A 19,999-nucleotide genomic window follows, 5' to 3' on the forward strand; every position below is an offset into this window, starting at 1 on the left:
TTTTTGAGGAGCCTCCGTACCATTCTCCATCGCAGCTGCACCAACTTACACTCCCCCCAGCAGTGCAGGAGGGCTCTCCTTGAGAGAGGCTGTTTTCTGCCGTCTGGAACATCGTAGATCAAACCTGCCTCGTCCTCAGACCCTCGTGAGATTTGAACACACAGCGTTGGTGTGGAAGGCGAGGTGTCTGGTCTTGGAGCTGCAGATGTGTTTTCTCTTGGTCCCATTTCCCGGATGAGTGAACTGAGGGGGGGGTGGATTCGCTCATCTGAGGCCACACGACCAGCCAAGAGGCAGAGCCAGGTCTGAGCCCCTCCGTGGCCTCTCCATGGCACCAGCACACACCCCCACACGGTTTTCCTTCTCTTTTTTAATTGAGATGTAATTCACATGCTATAAAATGCACCATTTTTTGACAAAACTGTAGGGTATTGTTTATGTATTTTCTAAATTTCGTATTCTAAAAATTTTATTATTGAGGTGTAGTTGATGTACAATATTATATGTTTCAGGTGTACAACACAGTGATTCACAATTTTTAAAGGTTATCCTCCATTTATAGTTATTATAAAATATTGGCTATATTCCCCGTGTTGTACAATACGTCCTTGACGCTTCTTTATTTCATACATAATAGTTTGTACCTCTTAAGCCCCAGCCCTATATTGCCCCTACGTCTTCCCTCTCCCCTTTGGTAGCCCCTACTTTGTTCTCTGTATATGTGACTCTGCTTCTGTTTTGTTATATTCATTCGTTTCATTTTGCAAAATCCACATGTAAGTGATAACATACAGTACTGTCTTTGTCTGACTTACTTCACTTAGCCTAATACCCTCTAGGTCCATCCATGTTGCCGCAAATGGCAACATTTCAGTCTTTTTAATGGCTGAGTAATATTCCACTGTATACATGTACCACATCTTCTCTATCCAGTCATCTGTGGATGGACACTTAGGTTGCTTCCGTATCTTGGCAGTTGTAAACAAGGCTGCTATGAACGTTGGGGTGCGTGGATCTTTTCTAATTAATGTTCTCTCTTTTTTGGAATAAATACCTGAGTGGAATCAAAAGCACCATTTAAAATCTTTAACTGAGTGGTTCTTAGTATATTTGCGAGGTTGTGCGACCATCACTTCTGTCTAATTCCGGAACATTTCCATCACCCTAAAAATAAAACTCAGACCCTTGAAGCTGTCACTCTGCATTCCGTTCCCCTGCCCCAGCTCCTGGCAACTACCAGTCTGCCTTCCGTTTCTATGGCTTTGCCTATTCTGGACATTTTATAGAAATGGAATCATAAAATATGTGTCATTTTGTGTCCGGCGTCTTTCATTTAGCATCATGTTTCAAGGGTCATCCACATGGCCGCACTTCATTCCTTTTTTGTCACTGAATAATATTCCACTATATGGACGTCACCCATTTCCACTCTCCTCGTTTCTCTAGATGAGAAGCCTCTGGGGAATTTGTAGTGGGTGCTTCACGCCCACTCCTGGGGTAAGTGCCTCCTCCCCTGGCCAGTCGGATTTATCTTTTTCATCAGTTCACACCCCCTCAGCCTTTTTAAAACCCTCCAGAAGTTAAGTCTGTATTCTCTATTTATTTAAAAATTAAAAACCCAATTTGTAAAAAAAATACAGAAAATGGCCAAACCAATTTACATTTATGAGGGCAAATCATACAAAGCGTGTTTTCTCTGAAGCCTCGGGCTTTGTTCAAGCTTGAAATGACAGTGATTTAAAAGTACCTTACTTGATGGATTCTTTTCAGAAACAGAGCAGTTCTCTGGTTCCTGATGGAAGGAGGTGGAGGGAGAGAGAAAAACAGTGACAGCAGAGAACATTTAGTAACAGGAAAAGTGTCCAAGTTAACAGTTGTGCCTTAGTCGTTTTCTGTGAGGCTCTGGAAGGGTATTGGTGGGTGGGGTCTGATGCCAGCTGGGGCAGCAGGAGATGTCCACCCGTCTGCTTTCGGAGGAGGGCTCCATTCCGTGATGCTGAGCATATCATAGCTCGGGGGGGGGGGGGTCTGGAGGGAGGGCAGCCTGCAGCCTGGGCTCCAGAGCCGCGGTACGTGGAGGAAAAAGGCAGGCGGCACCTGCTCCCAGCCTGCCCTGCCCAAAATGAGTTCTCCCAGGTCCGGCTGGGGGTTCAAAAACACACAATTGTACGCAGTTAAATAGCGTGCCAGGCACGTCGCTGTGAATCAGCCTCGACCGTAAAAGGATTTGGGAGCAGCAACAAAGCCCCATATAACTCTGTAATCTGCAGCGTCACTATCACACGCACGCATGCACACACACACACACGCGCGCGCACACACACGGACACACACACACACACACACACATTTTTAACTCTCTAGGGAAGCTTCCTTCCTTCCCAGCACAGCATCTCTCCAAGTCCTTGGGAGGGGACAAAGGACCTTTACAGTCAGACCTGGCCGATGTGCCCAGTCCATGCCTGGGCGCCTCACTGCCCCCTCTGCTTCTACAATGTGTGCTATTGTTTTCTGTAATCCCATAGCTATGCCCGCAACGGGGGGAAACCAGAAAAGTACAATCCAACTGGAAAATCGCTCCTTCCTGGGGATGAAAGGATGGTACAGGAGTTCTTCATTTCTCTGTGTGGTTTTGATTTACATTCCCCTGAGGGTTGGTGACGTGGAGCGTCTTTTCATGTATCTGTTGGCCATTTGGATATCTTCTTTGGAAAAATGTCTGTTCAGATCCTTTGCCCATTTTTTAATTGGGCTATTTGGGGGTTTTGTTGGTTGGTTGGTTGGTTGCTTTGAGTTGTATGGGGGAAGAACACAGATTTGAGCCATGGAGCATATAGCTGGGGGTCTACTATGTAGAAATAGCTTATTGACTGATGAAGCCAAACAGAGGGAAAGAGAGTCAAGAGATGGGGAGACATAGAAATTAATTGCATATGCAACTAGAGATGATCCGACTAAGTGAAGTCAGTCAGAAAGAGAAAGACACCATATGAGATCACCTATATGTGGCATCTAAAGTATGGCACAAACGAACCTGTCTGCTAAACAGAAACAGACTCACAGACGTAGAGAACAGACTTGTGGTTGCCAAGGGGGAGGGGAGGGGAGGATTGGGAAACTAGTATATGTAGGATGGATAAACAACAAGGTCCTACCGTACAGCACAGGGGACTCTATTCAATAGCCTGTGATAAGCCATCATGGAAAAGAATATGAAAAAGAATGTCTGTATGTGTATAACTGAGTCACTTTGCTGTACAGCAGAGATGGGCAGGACATTGTAAGTCAACTCTACTTCAATTAAAAAAGAAAGAAATTGGGCTTCCCTGGTGGCGCAGCGTTTGAGAGTCCACCTGCCGATGGAGGGGACATGGGTTCGTGCCCCGGTCCGGGAAGATCCCACATGCCACAGAGCGGCTGGGCCCGTGAGCCGTGGCCGCTGAGCCTGCGCGTCCGGAGCCTGTGCTCCGCGACGGGACAGGCCACAGCGGTGAGAGGCCCGCGTACAGAAAAAAAAAAAAAAAAAGAAAGAAATTAATTGCAACATGTTTTGAGAACCTGGTCCTAGCGATACCTGAGCTGGAATCCTCCCTCATATGTTTGAGTTGTACAAGGCAGTAGGTCCCCTTTTTTGCTTAGATTGAGTTGAGTTGGATTTTTGCCACTAGTTGATGGAAGGTTCTGGCAAACCCAATATTGTGGTGGCTTCCTTGCTTGTCCCGCCCTTGCCATCCCATCCGTCCGCGTGAACATGGGCTTGTCACTCTGGTTCACTACGTTATAACCCGGTGACAAGAAAATGCTGAGCGCACAGTCAGTGTTCATTAAATGGCTGGTGGAGCTTCACGGTTATCTACGATTTGACAGCCGGAAAGACAGAGAAGATGCGGTCCAACCCCCTAATTTGTAAAATGAAGAAGCGAAGATTCCAGAAGATACGAGATGCGATGAGGGTTCTACAGAAACTTAACGGCAGAGCATAGAGTAGAATCTGGGATTCCAGACTCCTTGTACCCACCAAGTAACAGACACGCACCAACACGGTTGATCAGGAAAGAAATTTTTTTCTTTTTACTCATTTTTAAATTTTTTAAATTTTATATTGGAGTCTTGTTGATTAACAAGGTTGTATTAGTTCCAGATGTAGAGCAAAGTGATTCAGTTACACACGTATCTATTCTTTTTCCAATTCTTTTCCCATTTAGGTTATTCAGGAATGTTGAGCAGAGCTCCCTGTGCTCTACAGGAGGTCCTTGTTGGTTGTCTGTTTTATATAGAGTCCTGTGTGAGTGTCAATCCCAAACTCCCAATCTGTCCCCTCCCCCTGGTAACCATAAGTTCATTCTCTAGGTCTGTGAGTCTGTTTCTGTTTTGTAAATAAGTTCATCTGTATCCTCTTTTTAGATTGAAAAGGAAGGAGTTTTTAAATACAGGGAACTTCATCCTTGTGGCTTCTAGCCAGGTTATCCTGAAGATCAGTGCTTTCTTCACCCATGTGGCATTTCGATGACTGTTCATTTCTGCTCCTGAAATGGATCTTGGTCAGTGAAAAATATCTAATGATTCACCAGTCTTAATCTTGATGTAATTCAGTTTAGGGATAAGAAGTGTTAGGTAAAAGAGGATGTGTGTGTGTGTGTGTGTGTGTGTGTGTGTGTGTGTGTGTGTGTGTGTGAGAGAGAGAGAGAGAGAGAGAGAGAGAGAGAGAGAGAGAGAAAGTGCAGTGACCGTTAGAAAGCTAATCACAATTAGTACATGAGGGAGTTTGCTGTTTTAATGAAGCCATTAGCCAAAGACCATTCTCAGAAAGAAAATGTTAAGACTGAATTCCGAGCGCATTACCTGTAATGAACCTGAACGTGGACTTGAGGGATTTCTGCAGGATTCTTAGCATCTGTAACAGCCAGTGTGGACGCTGCCCAGATGGCAGCTCCAGCTCTGGGAAGCCCGTGGACCCCAGAGAAGACATGGCAGAGGGTTATTGAACTGCTGGCTGATGGGCACCAGCATCGGAGAGAGGCTTGCGCTCTCCCTATAACGGATGACTCCTTCAGCTATGCTCTTGGTTAATGCAAAAGGTTGTTTCTGTGTCACTTGCTTCCCTGAAGGAAGATCTGAGAAAATCTCTCTCCTTGCATCTCTGGCTTCAAAGTGGAGTAGCAGGTCTGCAGAGGGACTTGGGGAGAAGGTGACCCAAAGGTTAAAGGTGCAAATAGATGTCCCAAAGCCACAGACCCTGTTTCATCTTCATTTGACCATAAAGAAAAGGACTGCAGGGAGTGCCTACAAACTCAAAAGAGAAGGCATTTTCTTCATCACTTTGCAGATCATAACACACATGAGAGGTGTGATATGCTCATTATTTTGCACGAAGTCAGTAGGGACAGGGTAAACCGAAGTCCCCACACCGCTCATGGAATGGGCCCCAGTGGTCAACAGAGGCGGACACTTTGGTTGGCGACACAAAACAGCGAAGCCCATTGGCAAAGGTGCGGTGGCGATCACAGGCATTTGGCGGTAAAAATTACCTACCTCTTTGATTGGTTTTGTCATGAGTGTCTGTTGTTGCTCTTGTTTGCCTGACGGGAATCTATCCGTTCTATCATCTTCTGAAAGCACAGTTCTGATGTTTTTTGAAGACTGCCCTTTTCCAGTTGGAACCAGTCCTGGTAGGCATGTCAGTCAAAGTGGCCCCGTCCTTCCCTGGATAAGGGAGGGGCGCCATGTTGACACCAATCAGACTCTCCCTCCGGAAGAGTCACTCGGGGATAGAAATGGTTGAAGCGAGATTCACTCCACTGCACTCGAGAGAGACTTGCCCATCCTTTCCTCTCCTCAGCATCCTGGAAGCTGCTCTTGGTCCTGCCTTTCCAAAGGCTTCTTCAGCTTTTCCTGTGATCCCGGGAGTAGCCCAGGATCTGTCCACTAAGAGCCTGAATTCGCTTCCTGTCACTGCTCTAACAAATGGACACGGATTTAGTACATTACAGTCCTGGAAGCTGGAAGTCAGAAATGAGTCTTCTGGGGCTAAAATTAATGTGTCTTCCTTCTGGAGGCTCTCGGGAGAAATCTCTTCTTTTTCCAGCTTCCGGAAGCGCCGCCCACATCTCTCGGGTCATATCACTCCGCTTCCAGAACCGCATCTTCTTCTCTCCATTTGACGTCACCCCCATGGCTACCTCTTCCGAGAACTCTTATGGTTACGCTGGGTCCACCCCAGGTAACCCAGGATAATCTTTTCATCTCCAGATCCTTAGCTTAGTCACAACTGCAAAGTCCCTTTCGCCAGGTAAGGCCGCAGATGCACAGGTTCCAGAGATGAGAACGTGGGCATCTTGGTTATATTCAACCCACCCGAGTACCTTCGTGCTCAGACCAGCCAGTCGATTTCTGTTGCTTACGACCCAAACCTAACTGACGTGTAACTGTTGCTTGGTCTCTGCAATAAAGAAAAAGAATACGTATTTTTGGATTGTTGTTGTTGAAAACTAGGAAGATGATCACAAATAAACTAAAAGTAAATTGTGAAACGCTCTTGGGAAATGGTTCAAAAATGACTCCTTTGCCCGGGTCCCTAAGGTAAGTGCTGCATGTCTTGTCTAAACAAAGACAGCCTGGCACACACCTTGGAAGCCTTCCCCTAGGGTCGGAGAGAACTGAAGAGCCCCCTTGACCCAGCTGTGTCTGGTTCTTCCGGCAGGACACTGAGATCCTGAACACCGCCATCCTCACGGGAAAGACGGTTGCCATGCCCGTCAGGGTGGTCTCCGTGGAGGAGAACAGTGCCGTGACGGACATCTCGGAGTCGGTGGAATGCAAGTCCACAGAGGAGGAAGTCCTCAAAGTAAGTGATTCCAGGGAGTTCCCTGGCGGTCCAGTGGTTAGGACTCGGCGCTTTCGCTGCTCAGGGCGTGGGTTCGATCCCTGGTCGGGGAACTAAGATCCCACAAGCCGGGGGGCATGGCCAAAAAAAGTGCAAAGTAAGTGATTCCATTCGCCGTCTGGATGGAACTGGTGGAAACTTCATGGGGGCCTCCCATTCACTAAGCGAGTTTAGCCTGGTGAAATAAGGGGTTCAGCTGGTTGGTTTATGTATACAACGCTTCCGGTGGCTTTACCAAACGTTTCCATTTCCATCTCTGAATTTGACATCATTGCCAACCTAGCTGTCATCAAGAGAGCTATGGATTATGGATCAAACCCCCAATACCTACAGTAACCAAGCAGGTAATTTAAGTGAATGAAGTGGTAAATCAGACAAACCCATCTCTAGAAGGGTGGCAATAGTCAACGCCTGTCAGTTGTGGTGTGTATCAATGTGGATTGGGGATTGCTACGTCTTCAAGAGAAGCTGCAAATTTGGTAAAAGTCACCTTGTTTTTTAAAGTTGCCAACCAAAGGTAATTAAAAAAGAAAAAAAACTACGATGGGCAAAAAATAAAATATAAAATACATCGGCAGCATGGGGTCTGGCCCATGGGGCAGCCGTGACTGCTCTATAGGAAGAATTTTGAACTTTGGGCCAAATTCAGCCCATCACCTGCTTTATAGATAAAGTTTTATTGGAATATGATCACTCAAATTTATTTCTTTTTTAAAAATTTTATTGAATGATTCTTTAAATTCTGTAATGCTTTACAATTTTCAAAAGTTTCACACATGATTTCTTTTTTTATACATTTAGTTATTTTATTTTTGGCTGCATTGGGTCTCCGTTGGTGCACGCGGGCTTTCTCCAGTTGCGGCGAGCAGGGGCTACTCTTCGTTGTGGTGCGCGGGCTTCTCATTGCGGTGGCTTCTCTTGTTGCAGAGCACGGGCTCTAGGCGCGTGGGCTTCAGTAGTTGGGGCACGTGGGCTCCAGTAGTTGTGGCTCGCGGGCTCTTGAGCGCAGGCTCAGTAGTTGTGGCGCACGGGCTTAGTTGCTCTGCAGCATGTGAGACCTTCCTGGACCAGGGCTCGAACCCGTGTCCCCTGAATTGGCAGGCGGATTCTTAACAACTGCACCACCAGGGAAGCCCACATGATTTCATATAGTCCCCTAATAATCCTGTTTTTCTCCCTCTACCCCTATCTTGCCCCTCCCCGCTTCCCTCTCCCCACTGGTAACCCCTAGTTTGTTCTCTGTACCTGTGTGTCTGCTTCTTTTCCGTCACATCCACTAGTTTGTGGTATTTTTTAGGTTCCACGTATGAGTGGCGTCACACAGTGTCTTTCTCTGTCTGACTGACTTCCCTTAGCATCATGCCCTCCATCCGTGTTGCTGCAAATGGCAACATTTCATTCTTTCACATTTATTTCCATATTGTCTGTGGCTAGTTTTGAGTAGTTTCCACAGAGACCATATGGCCTGCAAGTCTGAAGTAGTTACCATTTTGCCCTTCCAAGAAAAAGCTGGCCTAGAGAAATCCCTGCTCTGGAGACTAAGTGTCTTGAGGGAAGGACCCTAATTTTTGGTCTTTCCCACCAGCATGTACCGTGATCGTGTACCCACAATACTTGCTCAGAGAATAAGACAGTGAGGGTTTCTCCAAGCCAGAAGTTAACCGTTTGGTCTTTCTCTATATTTTTTGAAATCAATAGGAACATATCCAGAAAAAACCATAAACATGCAAAAGAAAGCATCCAGATAATGTTTCTCTGTCCCCGCCCCCCAAATCAAGTCTCACAGATAGCAATCAGTCTTGTCTCTGGGGTTAAAAACAACACGTGTGCATGGAAGAGAACCTTACAGAACGTTGGAGGGGAGGATTGGGGTGGAATAAACCCTTCTCTGCAAACTCCAGCCCCGGCATGGACACATGGCAACCAGCACTGTCAGATTGTCCACTGCACTTGGTGCCGTGTTCACCCGGTCTAAGTTGTTACACCGACCTTCCAGTAGGTCGCAGTAAAGCGTCCCAACAATATCCTGTGACCGTCATTTTTTGGCTATTGGGAGTGTCGTCTCCAAGAAGGGACTATATTTTGTAACTAAACCAAAAGTGATTTATGGGCAGATGGTAGCCCTGAACCCAGAGTGCTTTACAGAGGAGCCAAAAAGCCTGTGGGAGCAGGGGTGGGGGGTGGAAGACGTTCTAAACAACACTGGCCAAGAGAAGTACAACGTGAGCCACGCGGGTAACTTCAATCCTCTCGAGTCACATTCAGAAAAAGAAAAAGACAAAACAAAACAGGTGAATCTGATTTTGTAACGGCATGCGTTTAACCCATCGTATTTAAAAGCTTATTTCAACATGTGGTCGATGTAAAAATGATTCATAGGACATTTCATATTTGGGGGCACTAAGTCTTCCCAGTCGGCGTGCGTTGGAACACGGCTCCGTCACAGCCCCGTTTCAGGTGGTCCAGAGCCACGTGTGGCTCGTGGGTGCTGCGTTGGACATCGGGGTTCTAAGCTCGGAGGCAGGATTTTGCAACCTTACCGCGCTTAACGTTTTGCGCCAGCTAACTCTTCATCATGGGGGCTGGTGTCCCACACATTGTAGGATGTCTAGAAGCATCTTTGGGTTCTTCCCGATCGAGGCCCGTAGCGCTCCAAGTTGTGACAAAACAGCCATGTCTCCAGAGAGTACTAAATGTCCCCTGGTAGACAGAACCACCCCCATGGAGCACCGCTGCTCTGAGGGACCTCTGCTCCGCTTCTGGCTGGGATCTCTTTCCTGTGGCTGAAAAGTGACTTTGGTAGGAGGGCAAGGGGAAGAGGCACTTGGTTGGGGCCAGCCGTGGTCACACACCAGGTCCTGCTGATCATTTGCGTTTATTACTGGTTGGCAAATCCCCCGAGGGGCCGGGACCCTCTGAAAGGACACCTCCGGCGCTGCTGACTTTTCTAGAGGTCCGTCTTTCAGCCTCTACAGAAACCCCAACACAAATTTCACTGCAGCTGTACACGTAACTGCCCCGAGCTGCTCTTAACTAGGTTGGACGTGGAGCCCATTGCTGGTATTTCCAGGAGTGTAATTAGTATCTTTAGGGAAATGAATGTGCGCAAGCTGAAAACCGCCCCCCGGAATGAACTCTGAGTCGATACCCCTGGCTGTTGACAAAGCGAGGGGAAGTCTGGAGTCAGCAGCAGCCAGGGAAGGGTGTCTCAGCAGGTGCAGGGGAGCCCCGTTTCCCAGGACCCAGACACAGCCCGTGGTTCGCGGTCTGACAGGGTGAACGGTACTTGAAGAGCTGGGTTGGTCCAGCTTAGGGTGCCAGGGTGAGAAGACAGGGGGAGGGACTTGGCCCCTAATACGTGCCTACCCTCCAACAGGCTCATAAGGTTTGGGATTTAGACAGACCTGCGCTCTGGAAAGTCCTCTGAAGGCTCTGAGATGCCACCCTACGCGCAGGTTGGCAAATCAACCCGTCACGGTTTTGCTGGCAGAGGACGCGAGACTCCTGGGTCGGAGTCAAGGGGCTAAAGGGCAGCCCGTGCATCTGCACATCCTCCTGCATCTAAGCCCCAGTCCCCCCAGGGTTTGGCCCCACTGCATGTGCTGTGGCCTCTGTTCCAGAAGAGGAGCGCTGGGCTTCAGGAACCCGCGTCTTTTTTAGCGGGCAGCGTTGGGGACTGAATGTGTGTGTGTTCCCACAGTTCACGTGTTGAAGCTTCACTGCCCCACGTGATGGCACTGGGGACAGGGCTTTGGGAGGTGATTAGGTTTCGATGAGGTCCTGAGGATGACGGGATTAGTGGTCTCAAAAGAGGAAGAGACTAGAGCCCGCCGTCTCTCCGCCACGTAAGGACACCGCAGGAAGGCGGCTGTCTGCCAGCCGGGAAGAGGGCTTTCGGCAAAACTCGATGTGCCTGCACGTTGATCCTGGACGTCCCCACCTCCATAACTATGAGAAATAAATGCCTGTTGTTTAGGCCCCCAGCCTGTGGTATTTTGCTATCGCAGCCCGAGCTCAGACAGACAGAAAGCCTCCCTCGCCTTGTGCCACCCAGAGACAGTATCTCTGCTCTGTTGGGCCATAAGCTTGCCTGCCTTTTGCCCCAGAAGGGGACTGCGTCTCTCTCTAACTGAGGCTTCTCACTATATAAACATCCTTGAAAAGACCATTCAGACAAAGACAGTGGTGTCTCTGTTTGTAAGATGTCGAGAAACACAAGAGGATCCTGGGTAGTTTCTTCCAGCAAGTTCTTCTTGGCTTTGCCGTTCCCGAGCTATGCGGTCTGGGGCGATTCGTACGTCCCCTCTAGTCCTGAGTGTCCTCCTGAGTGAGGTGGGGACCATCACATACCTAATTCGAAAGCTCATTTTGAGGAGATTCATGAGTTTCATTTATCGAGTGAAGGACTTAACCTAGAAGCCAACACGTGGAACGGACTGACCTCTGAGTCCGGTAAAATCCCCTCGGTGACCCTGTCAGGTAGGCCAGGGGCTACAGAGCGGCCGCCTGCGGGTGTATTGTGTGTGGTGAGCACAGTGTTATTTAAAAATAAGAACTGGGGCTTCCCTGGTGGCGCAGCGGTTGAGAGTCCGCCTGCCGATGCGGGGGACACGGGTTCGTGCCCCGGTCCGGGAAGATCCCACGTGCCGCGGAGCGGCTGGGCCCGTGAGCCGTGGCCGCTGCGCCTGCGCGTCCGGAGCCTGTGCTCCGCAACGGGAGAGGCCACAACAGTGAGAGGCCCGCGCACCGCAAAAAAAATAAAATAAAAAATAAGAACTGGATGCGGCTTCATTTCCAGTGTGTGACTCAGCAGCATTTTGGGAAATTTACTGGGAAAGCATCACCGTGAGGCCCAGCTCTGGAATACTCCTGTCACCCCGTGTCCATCTCCATTCCAACCCCAGCCCTGGGCAAACACTAATCCACTCTCTGTCGTTATGGGTTTGCCTTTTGGGGAGCATTTCGTATAAATGGAATCATACAGTGTGTGGTCTCTTACTAAAGAAGTTTGGCGATCGCTTAGTACGTAATCTCTTTTGACACTTTGCGGATCACCGTGTAGAGAGATGTACTTTTATGAGAATGGGATCATATCATACAAACTGTTTTTTTTCTAATCATGGACTTTTAAAATTGGCAGATCAAATGAACTTGTGAAACAGAACAGAAACAGACTCCCAGACATAGAAGACAAATTAGGGTTACCAAAGGCGAAGGGGGAGGGATAAATTAGGGGTTTGGGATGTTAGGGTGAACAGTTCCACACCGCTATATATAAAAGAGATAAACAAGTGCCTATTGTAGAGCACAGGGAACTATATTCAATATCGTGTAGTAACCTATAATGGAAATTAATCTGAAAAAGAAGAGATTTGTGTCTACATGTATAACTGAATCACTTTGCTGCACACCTGAAACTAACACAACATTGTAAGTCAACTCTACTTCAATTAAAAATAAAGGGAAAAAAATTTTTAATCGAATTGGCAGATCTGTAGATACATACACACGCTACAGCACACCTCTCCAGCCCTCAGGTAATCAGTGTTAATTACCTACCTGGTCTCCTTCTGTGCCTTTCTCCGTGCTCATGTGATCTTAAACACACACACATCAAGATGTGTGTGTGTGTGTGTGTTTATGTATAAACACACACAGAGAAGGGGTTTTCTGTCCTGGTTTGTTTTGCAGAGATGAGGTACACATTTCTGCCTTTACCCTCCTCTCACCTTGCGATGCTTCATGAATATCCCCGACTGGTGGGCATTTGGGAAATGAAGCTACGTCAGCGTGGAATACGTGAAGGAACCGCAAGTGAAGAGGGGTCTGGTTTGCAGCGTGTTCGGTGTTTAGGTCAATAGGAGTAATAACGTGTGAGTGGAGAGACCTGCGAACATCAGCGTCTGTGTTGACTGACGTTCAAGGAATGCGAAAGCAGCAGCCCAGAGGAGGGCAGTGATGTGTCCCCACAGAAGCCCAGGAACAGTACGAGGAGGGAAGATACGTCACAGGGACAAAAGCACTTCCCACATCCAAGTAACCGCCATCACAGACGCCTTACTGTACACACTCACCCACACTTGGACATCCTTGAAGTATAGATGAGCCATATGCAGTCGATGGCACGGCACAGATTAGGTGGCAGAGGTTTTCTCACTTGTGGTCCACGAAGTGATGGTGTCTTAGATTCGACAACATACAGTGTTTTCCATAACCACCTAATGATTCATTCAGCAGAGACGCGTTGGCCTTTTTCTAGGTACCATTCCAGTATCGGGGACGTGGCAACAAATAGGACATGTCCCCCGCCCCCACGGAGCCTGGCATGGAGGGGACAGACAATAACAGATAAGCGCAGTACGGCTGGTGCCGAGGACCGCGAAGGAAGTGCAACAGGTGCTGTGCTCGGGCGTGGCCTGGGCGTAAAGGGTGACCCCGCCTGGGTCTCCGCGGAGGAGGCGTCTGGGCCAGTTGGCGGCAGGGGAGGTAATGACGATCCGTGCCCGCTGTGGCCTGTGTACCCATGATTTGCACGGTGCTCTCTCCAGCCTCCCATCCCAACCAGGCTACCCCACCCCGTACTTGCTGGGTGGCTCCGACCCTGACCTGCAGCCCTGCTTGTGCTTTCTCCAAAGCTCCTGAGGCCACAGAGGCTAGGCGCTCCCCCCGACAGGGTGTGGGGGTGCTGAGATGTAAAACATCATTAAAGAGAGCTCATTTATTGAATTTCCGGTGCAGCCTGTCTGACCTCCAGGGCACAGTTCCAGCTAATGGATTCCGGTGCAGAGCTAAAAATAACGTACATGGGCTACGAGCGGGGGCCTTTGCTTCCCCTGCTGACCAAAGGAGTTCTCCTCGTCAGTGGAAAGCAAACCTCACGTGAGCAACAGTCGTGTTTCCCTGCGCAAAGGCCCCCCTCAGCACACAGCTTTCTCCCTGCTGAATCTACTATTGATTCCACAGCTCTGAGTCCTCGAGAGAGCTACGTTCTTTAATAACAGCCTGAAGTTTTTAAAGAGCCCCTGAGATTGAGTCCTGCACACTCCCTCGCCCAGTAGGAAAATGGGCAAATTTTTTCCCAAGGAGGGAAGAGAGCTGCTCATCTTTGCTTCGCATATCACACAGGCTCTGGAAGAAAAGCCAAAAGGTCTTTATCCTCAACAGCCATTTGGCTCTAAGAATGAAAGAAAGTCAAGGACAGCAAAGGAGTCCCGGGCATCAGGCTAGGCTGCGCGACACTGCCCCGTTGTGCCCAGTTGTGGGCTGGGGGGGGGGGGCGTCCCCAGTGTAAAGCAAGGAAGTTCCTTCCTTGAAAGTTCCTTCTAGCGCCAAAATTCCCTCCAGCAGTTGAAATAGCGTGTCTAAGAGCTTGCACTCTACCACAGACAAGTTCTTCAAGCCTCAGTCTATTCATTTGCAAAATGGGTAATACTCATACCAACCTCGTAAGATTGTTGCGAGTTTTAACAGTTATAAAAGCAAAGCATGGCGCTTCCCTGGTGGCGCAGTGGTTGGGAATCTGCCTGCCGATGCAGGGGACACGGGTTCGAGCCCTGGTCCGGGAAGATCCCACACGCCGCGGAGCAACTAGGCCCGTGAGCCACAACTACTGAGCCTGCGCGTCTGGAGCCTGTGCTCTGCAACAGGAGAGGCCCGCGATAGTGAGAGGCCCGCGCACCCCGATGAAGAGTGGCCCCCGCTTGCTGCAACTAGAGAAAGCCCTCGCGCAGAAACGAAGACCCAACACAGCAAAAATAAATAAATTAATTAATAAACTACCTGCAACATCTTCTCTAAAAAAAAAAAAAAAAAAAAAAAAAAAGTAAAAGCATGTAGGACGATGCATTCGGTTAGCTCTTCTTACTATCCAGGTAGACCTAGAGCAGGTGTGCTCCCCCTGGGGTGATCGTGTCTCTGCCAGGAGACATTTGGCAATGTTTGGAGACATTTGGGGTTGTCACCCTTAGAGAGAGGGTGAGACTGACCACACAGGTGGCTCATGGCTACCATGTTGGACAGCGCTCAGGTAGGGCATTGGATGTACAGGTGTAGGACATTTCCATCATCACAGACGTCCTTTGGGAAGCAAAGACCCCGAGCCTGTAACTGGTAGGAACAGTTAGGACAGTTAGCTATGACGGGTGGTGATATGGGGAAAGGTGGGAGAAAGCAGGACAGAAGGGGAGGGAGCCTGCTGCGGGGTACGGTGTGGCACCTTTGAGGCTGGCTTTCAGTACCTCCGGGGACAGTTGCAGCCCGCTGTCCCTCCCAGCAACTCCTCACAGACTCCCCAGTCTGGTCTAGGAGACCAGCAAGACATCACGGTAGAAAACTCAAATGCTTTCAGGGTTCAGGCTGCTAACAAAATTGAATGCAATGGTTTTTCCAATGCTGGTAACTAATTCGCTCTTTTAAAAACACCATGCAGGTCAAATGTGACCCACAAGCTCTGATTCACTCATTCATGCATTCATTTTTCAACATATATTTCATGAGCACGTGTTAGGTGCCAGGGGCCATTTCAGGCACTAGGGCGCTTACAACAGTGAACAAAACAGACAGAGATCCCTGTCGCCCTAGGACTTTATGTTCTGGTGAGGGAAGACAAATAAAAACCAAAAGAAACAGGTAAAATGTATAGTGTATGAGATGGCAAGAAGTGATAGAGAAAAACAAAGCAAAGAAGAGGGTCAGGTGTCTTGGAAGAGTTGCAGTTTTAAATAAAAATGTCTGAGAAAGGATCTCCGAGAATTTACAGACAGGCTTTCCCAACTGTCGACATTCGGGATCTGCTGATTCTATCTGTGGGGCTGTCCCGTAGGGTGGTGTAGGGTGTTGAGCAGCACCCTTTGCCCTCTGCCCTCAGATGCCAGTTACCCATCTTAAAATTGTGACAACCAAAGAGATCTCCAGAGATTGTCCAGTGTCCCCTGGAGGACACAGTGGTCCCAGTTGAGAACCATTAAAGACCTAAAGGAAACAAGACAGGGATGTCCACTTTCACCACTTTTATTCAACATGGTTTTGGAAGTCCTCGGCACAGCAATCAGAGAAGAAAAAGGAAGAAAAGGCATCCAGCTCTGCAGCAGACTTGAAGCATCGGAGGAGCTGTAGTTGCCACGCTGTCCAAGATGGGTTTTCCTGAGGCTGCCAGTTCTTTTAGAACTCATCAAATTGAGGCTGCTGCAGCCAGCTGTGCCGTTGATGGATTTAAGGCAAATCCAGTCTTGAAGGAGATTGAGAAGAAGCTTGAAGAGGGCGGGGGAGCAGTTTGTGAAGAAAGTCGGTGGTATTTTTGCCTTCAAGGTGGAGGATGGCCGTGGAGGTAAAGAAACCACCTGGGTGGTGGACGTGAAGAATGGCAAATTGCTCCCTAACTTGGAGAAGAAGGCCGGCTGCACAATGACAGTGGCTGACTCGGACTTACTGGCTTTGATGATAAAATGAATCCTCAGTCTCCTTCTTTCAAGGCAGGTTGAAAATCACTGGCAACAAGGGTCTGGCTACGAAGTTACAAAATCTTCAGCTTCAGCCAGGCGAAGCTACGCTGTGAAGAACTTCCTTTGCCTACCTTTGAAAATCAAGATGAGATACATAGATATATATCCATATAGTTCATGGTCAGAACTTAGATCGAAACTACACATTGGCAAAGAGCATGAGATTTGTTGGGTTTTTTTTAACGTCTTTATTGGAGTGTAATTGCTCTACAGTGGTGTGCTTAGTTTCTGCTTTACAACAAAGTGAATCAGCTATACATATACATACGTTCCTATTTGTTTTTAAATGGGTGTGATCAATCCTGTTTTTCCGAAGCTCTGGGTGAATAGAACCTGCTTTGCTGACTCGCGTACAACTGTGCATTATAAAGTTAATATGGTAATTGTGGTTTGGGGTAAAATTGAGGTTTAGAATAAATTAGGAATAACAAAATCCCAAAACTATGTAAACAAAAGCTCTTATTTTGCTTATAAAGTATATTTGAGAATTATTCTGCTGAAGATTCAATTTAAGTCTAAGGGAGAACTAGGGAAGAAACAGAACACCAGTAGCTGGCCAGTAATTAGTGTTGAGCACTTAATGACCTTAATCTATTTTCCATTGATAATTTTTAAAATTCTGTACTGGGATTTTTAAAAAAAAAAAAACAAAAAAACGAAAGTTTGCATTTCATGCCATCAAAACGGTATTTTCTTCCCAAATCAAAGAAATATGATCAAGGCTCGGGAGAAAAAAATCTATAGCTGAACACAGTCCTATTTTTTAAAACAAAAATTGTTTTTGTTTTTTTTGCGGTGCGCGGGCCTCTCACTGCCGTGGCCTCTCCCGTTGCGGAGCACAGGCTCCGGACGCGCAGGCTCAGCGGCCACGGCTCACGGGCCCAGCCGCTCCGCGGCACGTGGGATCCTCCCGGACCGGGGCACGAACCCGCGTCCCCTGCATCGGCAGGCGGACTCTCCACCACTGCGCCACCAGGGAAGCCGCAAAAATATTTTTTAAGTGAGTTTCCTTCTTGAAAAAATATCAATGTATCAGCATCATAAAATACTGTTGTTAAAAATAATTGAACAAATAAAGTTTGCTTTGAGATGCACAGTTTTCAAATTATAATCTCATATTAATTTAATTAAATTTGGAAAGCTCTCCTTCCTTTGTTATAATTTTCCTTTTTCATATGTTTAGTTTAACTAGCCACATTTAATTTACCTTCCTAGTTTTTTTTCTTTAATTCAACTTAAAGGAATATTACTTTTTATTCCTTTTTTTTAAGGTAAATTTCATATCAGACTTTGGCATATGATGTATTTTCCCAACTTTTACCTTCCTAGTTTTTCTAATGCTAATGTTATTTCTAATAACTCGGTAAGATATGGAGTAAAATAATGTTTTTGGAAGAATGTTTAATAGAAAATTAAAATAGCTCTTCCTCAAAAAGAAAAAGGAATCCAAATTGGAAAAGAAGTAAAACTGTCACTGTTCGCAGATGGCATGATACTATTCATAGAAAACTCTAAAGACACTACCAGAAAACTACTGGAGCCCATCAATGAATTCAGTGAGGTTGCAGGATACAAAATTAATGCACAGAAATCTGTTGCATTTCTATACACTAACAACAAAGGAGCTTATATACAAAACAGAAATAGACCCACAGACATAGAAAACCAACTTACGGTTACCAAAGGGGAAGGGCAGGGGGGAGAGAGAGAAATTAGGAGTTTGGGATGAACAGATATTCAGTACTATATATAAAATAGATAACCAACAAGGACCTACTATACTCAATATTTTGTAATAACCTATAAGGGAAAAGAATCTGAAAAAGAGTGTATGTATATAACTGAATCACTTTGTCATACCCCTGAAACTAACACAGCATTGGAAATCAACTATACTTCAACTAAGAAAAAAAAAAAAGCCCTAAAGGAGATGAGGAGCAAATCATGCAGAGACCTAGGGAGGATGCTTCAGATAGAGAGTAAGCAAGTGCAAAGGCCCTGCAGCAGGAGCATGTCTGGTGTGTTCAAGGACCAGCCAGGGTCAGAGTGAACAAGGTGTGGATTAGTGGGGAGACGCCTAGGAGAGACATCAGAGGCCACGTCAGGGAGGAGCTTGGACTCATTCAAGGGTTTTTCCTGAGTTTAAAAGGGGGCCACAATTCACAAAAATTTCTAAACATTAGTCCCAGATTAAGAAGCTGGGAAATGGGGGACTTCCCTGGCGGTCCAGTGGTTCAGATTGCAAGCTTCCAATGCAGGGGGCGCGGGTTTGATCCTTGGTCGGGGAACTAAGATCCCCCACGCCTCGTGGTGTGCCCCCCCCCACACACCAGCCAAAAAAACAGAAGATGGGAAATGTTAGAGAAGAGGTCTCTGTGTTGGATATGCTGTTTGTCCCTCCAGGCCCCTCCACCCTTCTCCCACCCTGCTCTGGGAGGCTAACCTTTGTAGATTACATCCCAGTCATCCTCAGGGACCCCACGAGGCTGGAGGCAGGAGGAGGCACCCCCAGGCACTGGAGGGTGGGGAAACTGAGGTCAGTCTGTTTTATTCCTCTGGGCCCCTTGAAGCACGGTTGTGAGTTGACATTGGCTGCATTTTCTGCTAAGGTGGGCAGGCCTCTTGAGCAGGGACAGTGCCCAAGCTGGGCAGAGACACCAGCCCTTTAAGGGCCCACCCTCGGCTGGCATCACCTCATTTGAGCTAATTACCTCTGCAGAGACCCTGCCTCCAAATCGGGTCCTACTCGGAGGTCCTGGATGAGCATGGATTTTGGAGAATGCTATTCCATCCACTACCCCGACCTCTATCTCTGCTGGGCTTTGCCATCTCTTGCTGGTTTCCTTCAACCCTACCCACACCTTTGTAAAGAGTCCCTCCGTTAAACTCTCCTAAGTTCCAGGTAGCATGTACTATTTGTTCCCTGCCCAGATGTGCGATGTTCCGGCCTGTCTGAGTGAGCTGCTTTGGGAATATGGGCCCAGAGAGCGAGGGCCAGGGCAACTGGCGGAAAGGATCTGAGCTCTGGTCCACGTCAGAGTCAGCGGCCGGTGGCCTCTCTCGGGGCCCCTTTCCCTGGTCCCCCGGCCCACAGGAATGGAAAAGACCCTAAGACTCACGTGGCAGGAAGGGCCATTTCCAAGGCCACAATCTCAGGATATTATCTGTTAAGACGACACGACTGAAACAGTCTGATTGACTCCTGCGCTGACAGTCATAAACCGGTTCTATTCTTCTCCACCTTTTGGGCAAAGCTGCAACCTCAGTGAGCCTCAGTTTTCTCGTCTCTGAAATGGGATCCTGATGGCTGTTCAGAGCTCCAGGAAGGACCGAGGGTGAGGATGATGGGGAAAGCACGTGGCAGATGTAGAAGAAGGCCTCAGGGCAGTGTGAGAGCATTTGATAGTTTGTGTTCACGGAGCAGGTACACACACTCAGGTGTACAAGAAATGTACATCGGTTTTCTGTATTTGCACTTAATTTCTATTCTCAACCCCTGGTCTCCAAAGAGGCAAAACCTATTAGAGTTCGATTTCTGAGCATATTAAATTGGAAATGCTAATTAGAGAGCCAAGTAGAGGTGCTAAATAAGCACTTTGTTATCTGGAGGTCGTTT

The 19,999-nt window shown here is 47.7% G+C and overlaps 1 protein-coding gene and 1 pseudogene across 4 annotated transcripts in view; both read left to right on the top strand.

Moving 5' to 3' along the window:
• The window catches only part of TMEM132C (transmembrane protein 132C), a 379,043-nt gene that overhangs the window by 338,624 nt on the left and 20,420 nt on the right, over positions 1-19,999 (top strand). For 3 of the 4 annotated variants that reach the window (XR_010836971.1, XM_059040009.2, XM_067015550.1), the window contains one exon: positions 6,701-6,844. The exons of the other annotated variant lie outside the window; for it this stretch is intronic. Coding sequence is in view for 2 of the 3 variants with exons in the window: in XM_059040009.2 (XP_058895992.1) it covers positions 6,701-6,844 (144 nt within the window). In the remaining variant the exon portion in view is untranslated. The remainder of the gene's footprint in view (positions 1-6,700; positions 6,845-19,999) is intronic. 4 annotated transcript variants of the gene reach the window in all.
• LOC131742334 (sterol carrier protein 2 pseudogene) lies at positions 16,015-16,436 on the top strand (annotated as a pseudogene).

The sequence above is a fragment of the Kogia breviceps genome, chromosome 15 (genome assembly GCF_026419965.1).
Source record: "Kogia breviceps isolate mKogBre1 chromosome 15, mKogBre1 haplotype 1, whole genome shotgun sequence".
Taxonomy (NCBI): Eukaryota; Metazoa; Chordata; class Mammalia; order Artiodactyla; family Physeteridae; genus Kogia; species Kogia breviceps.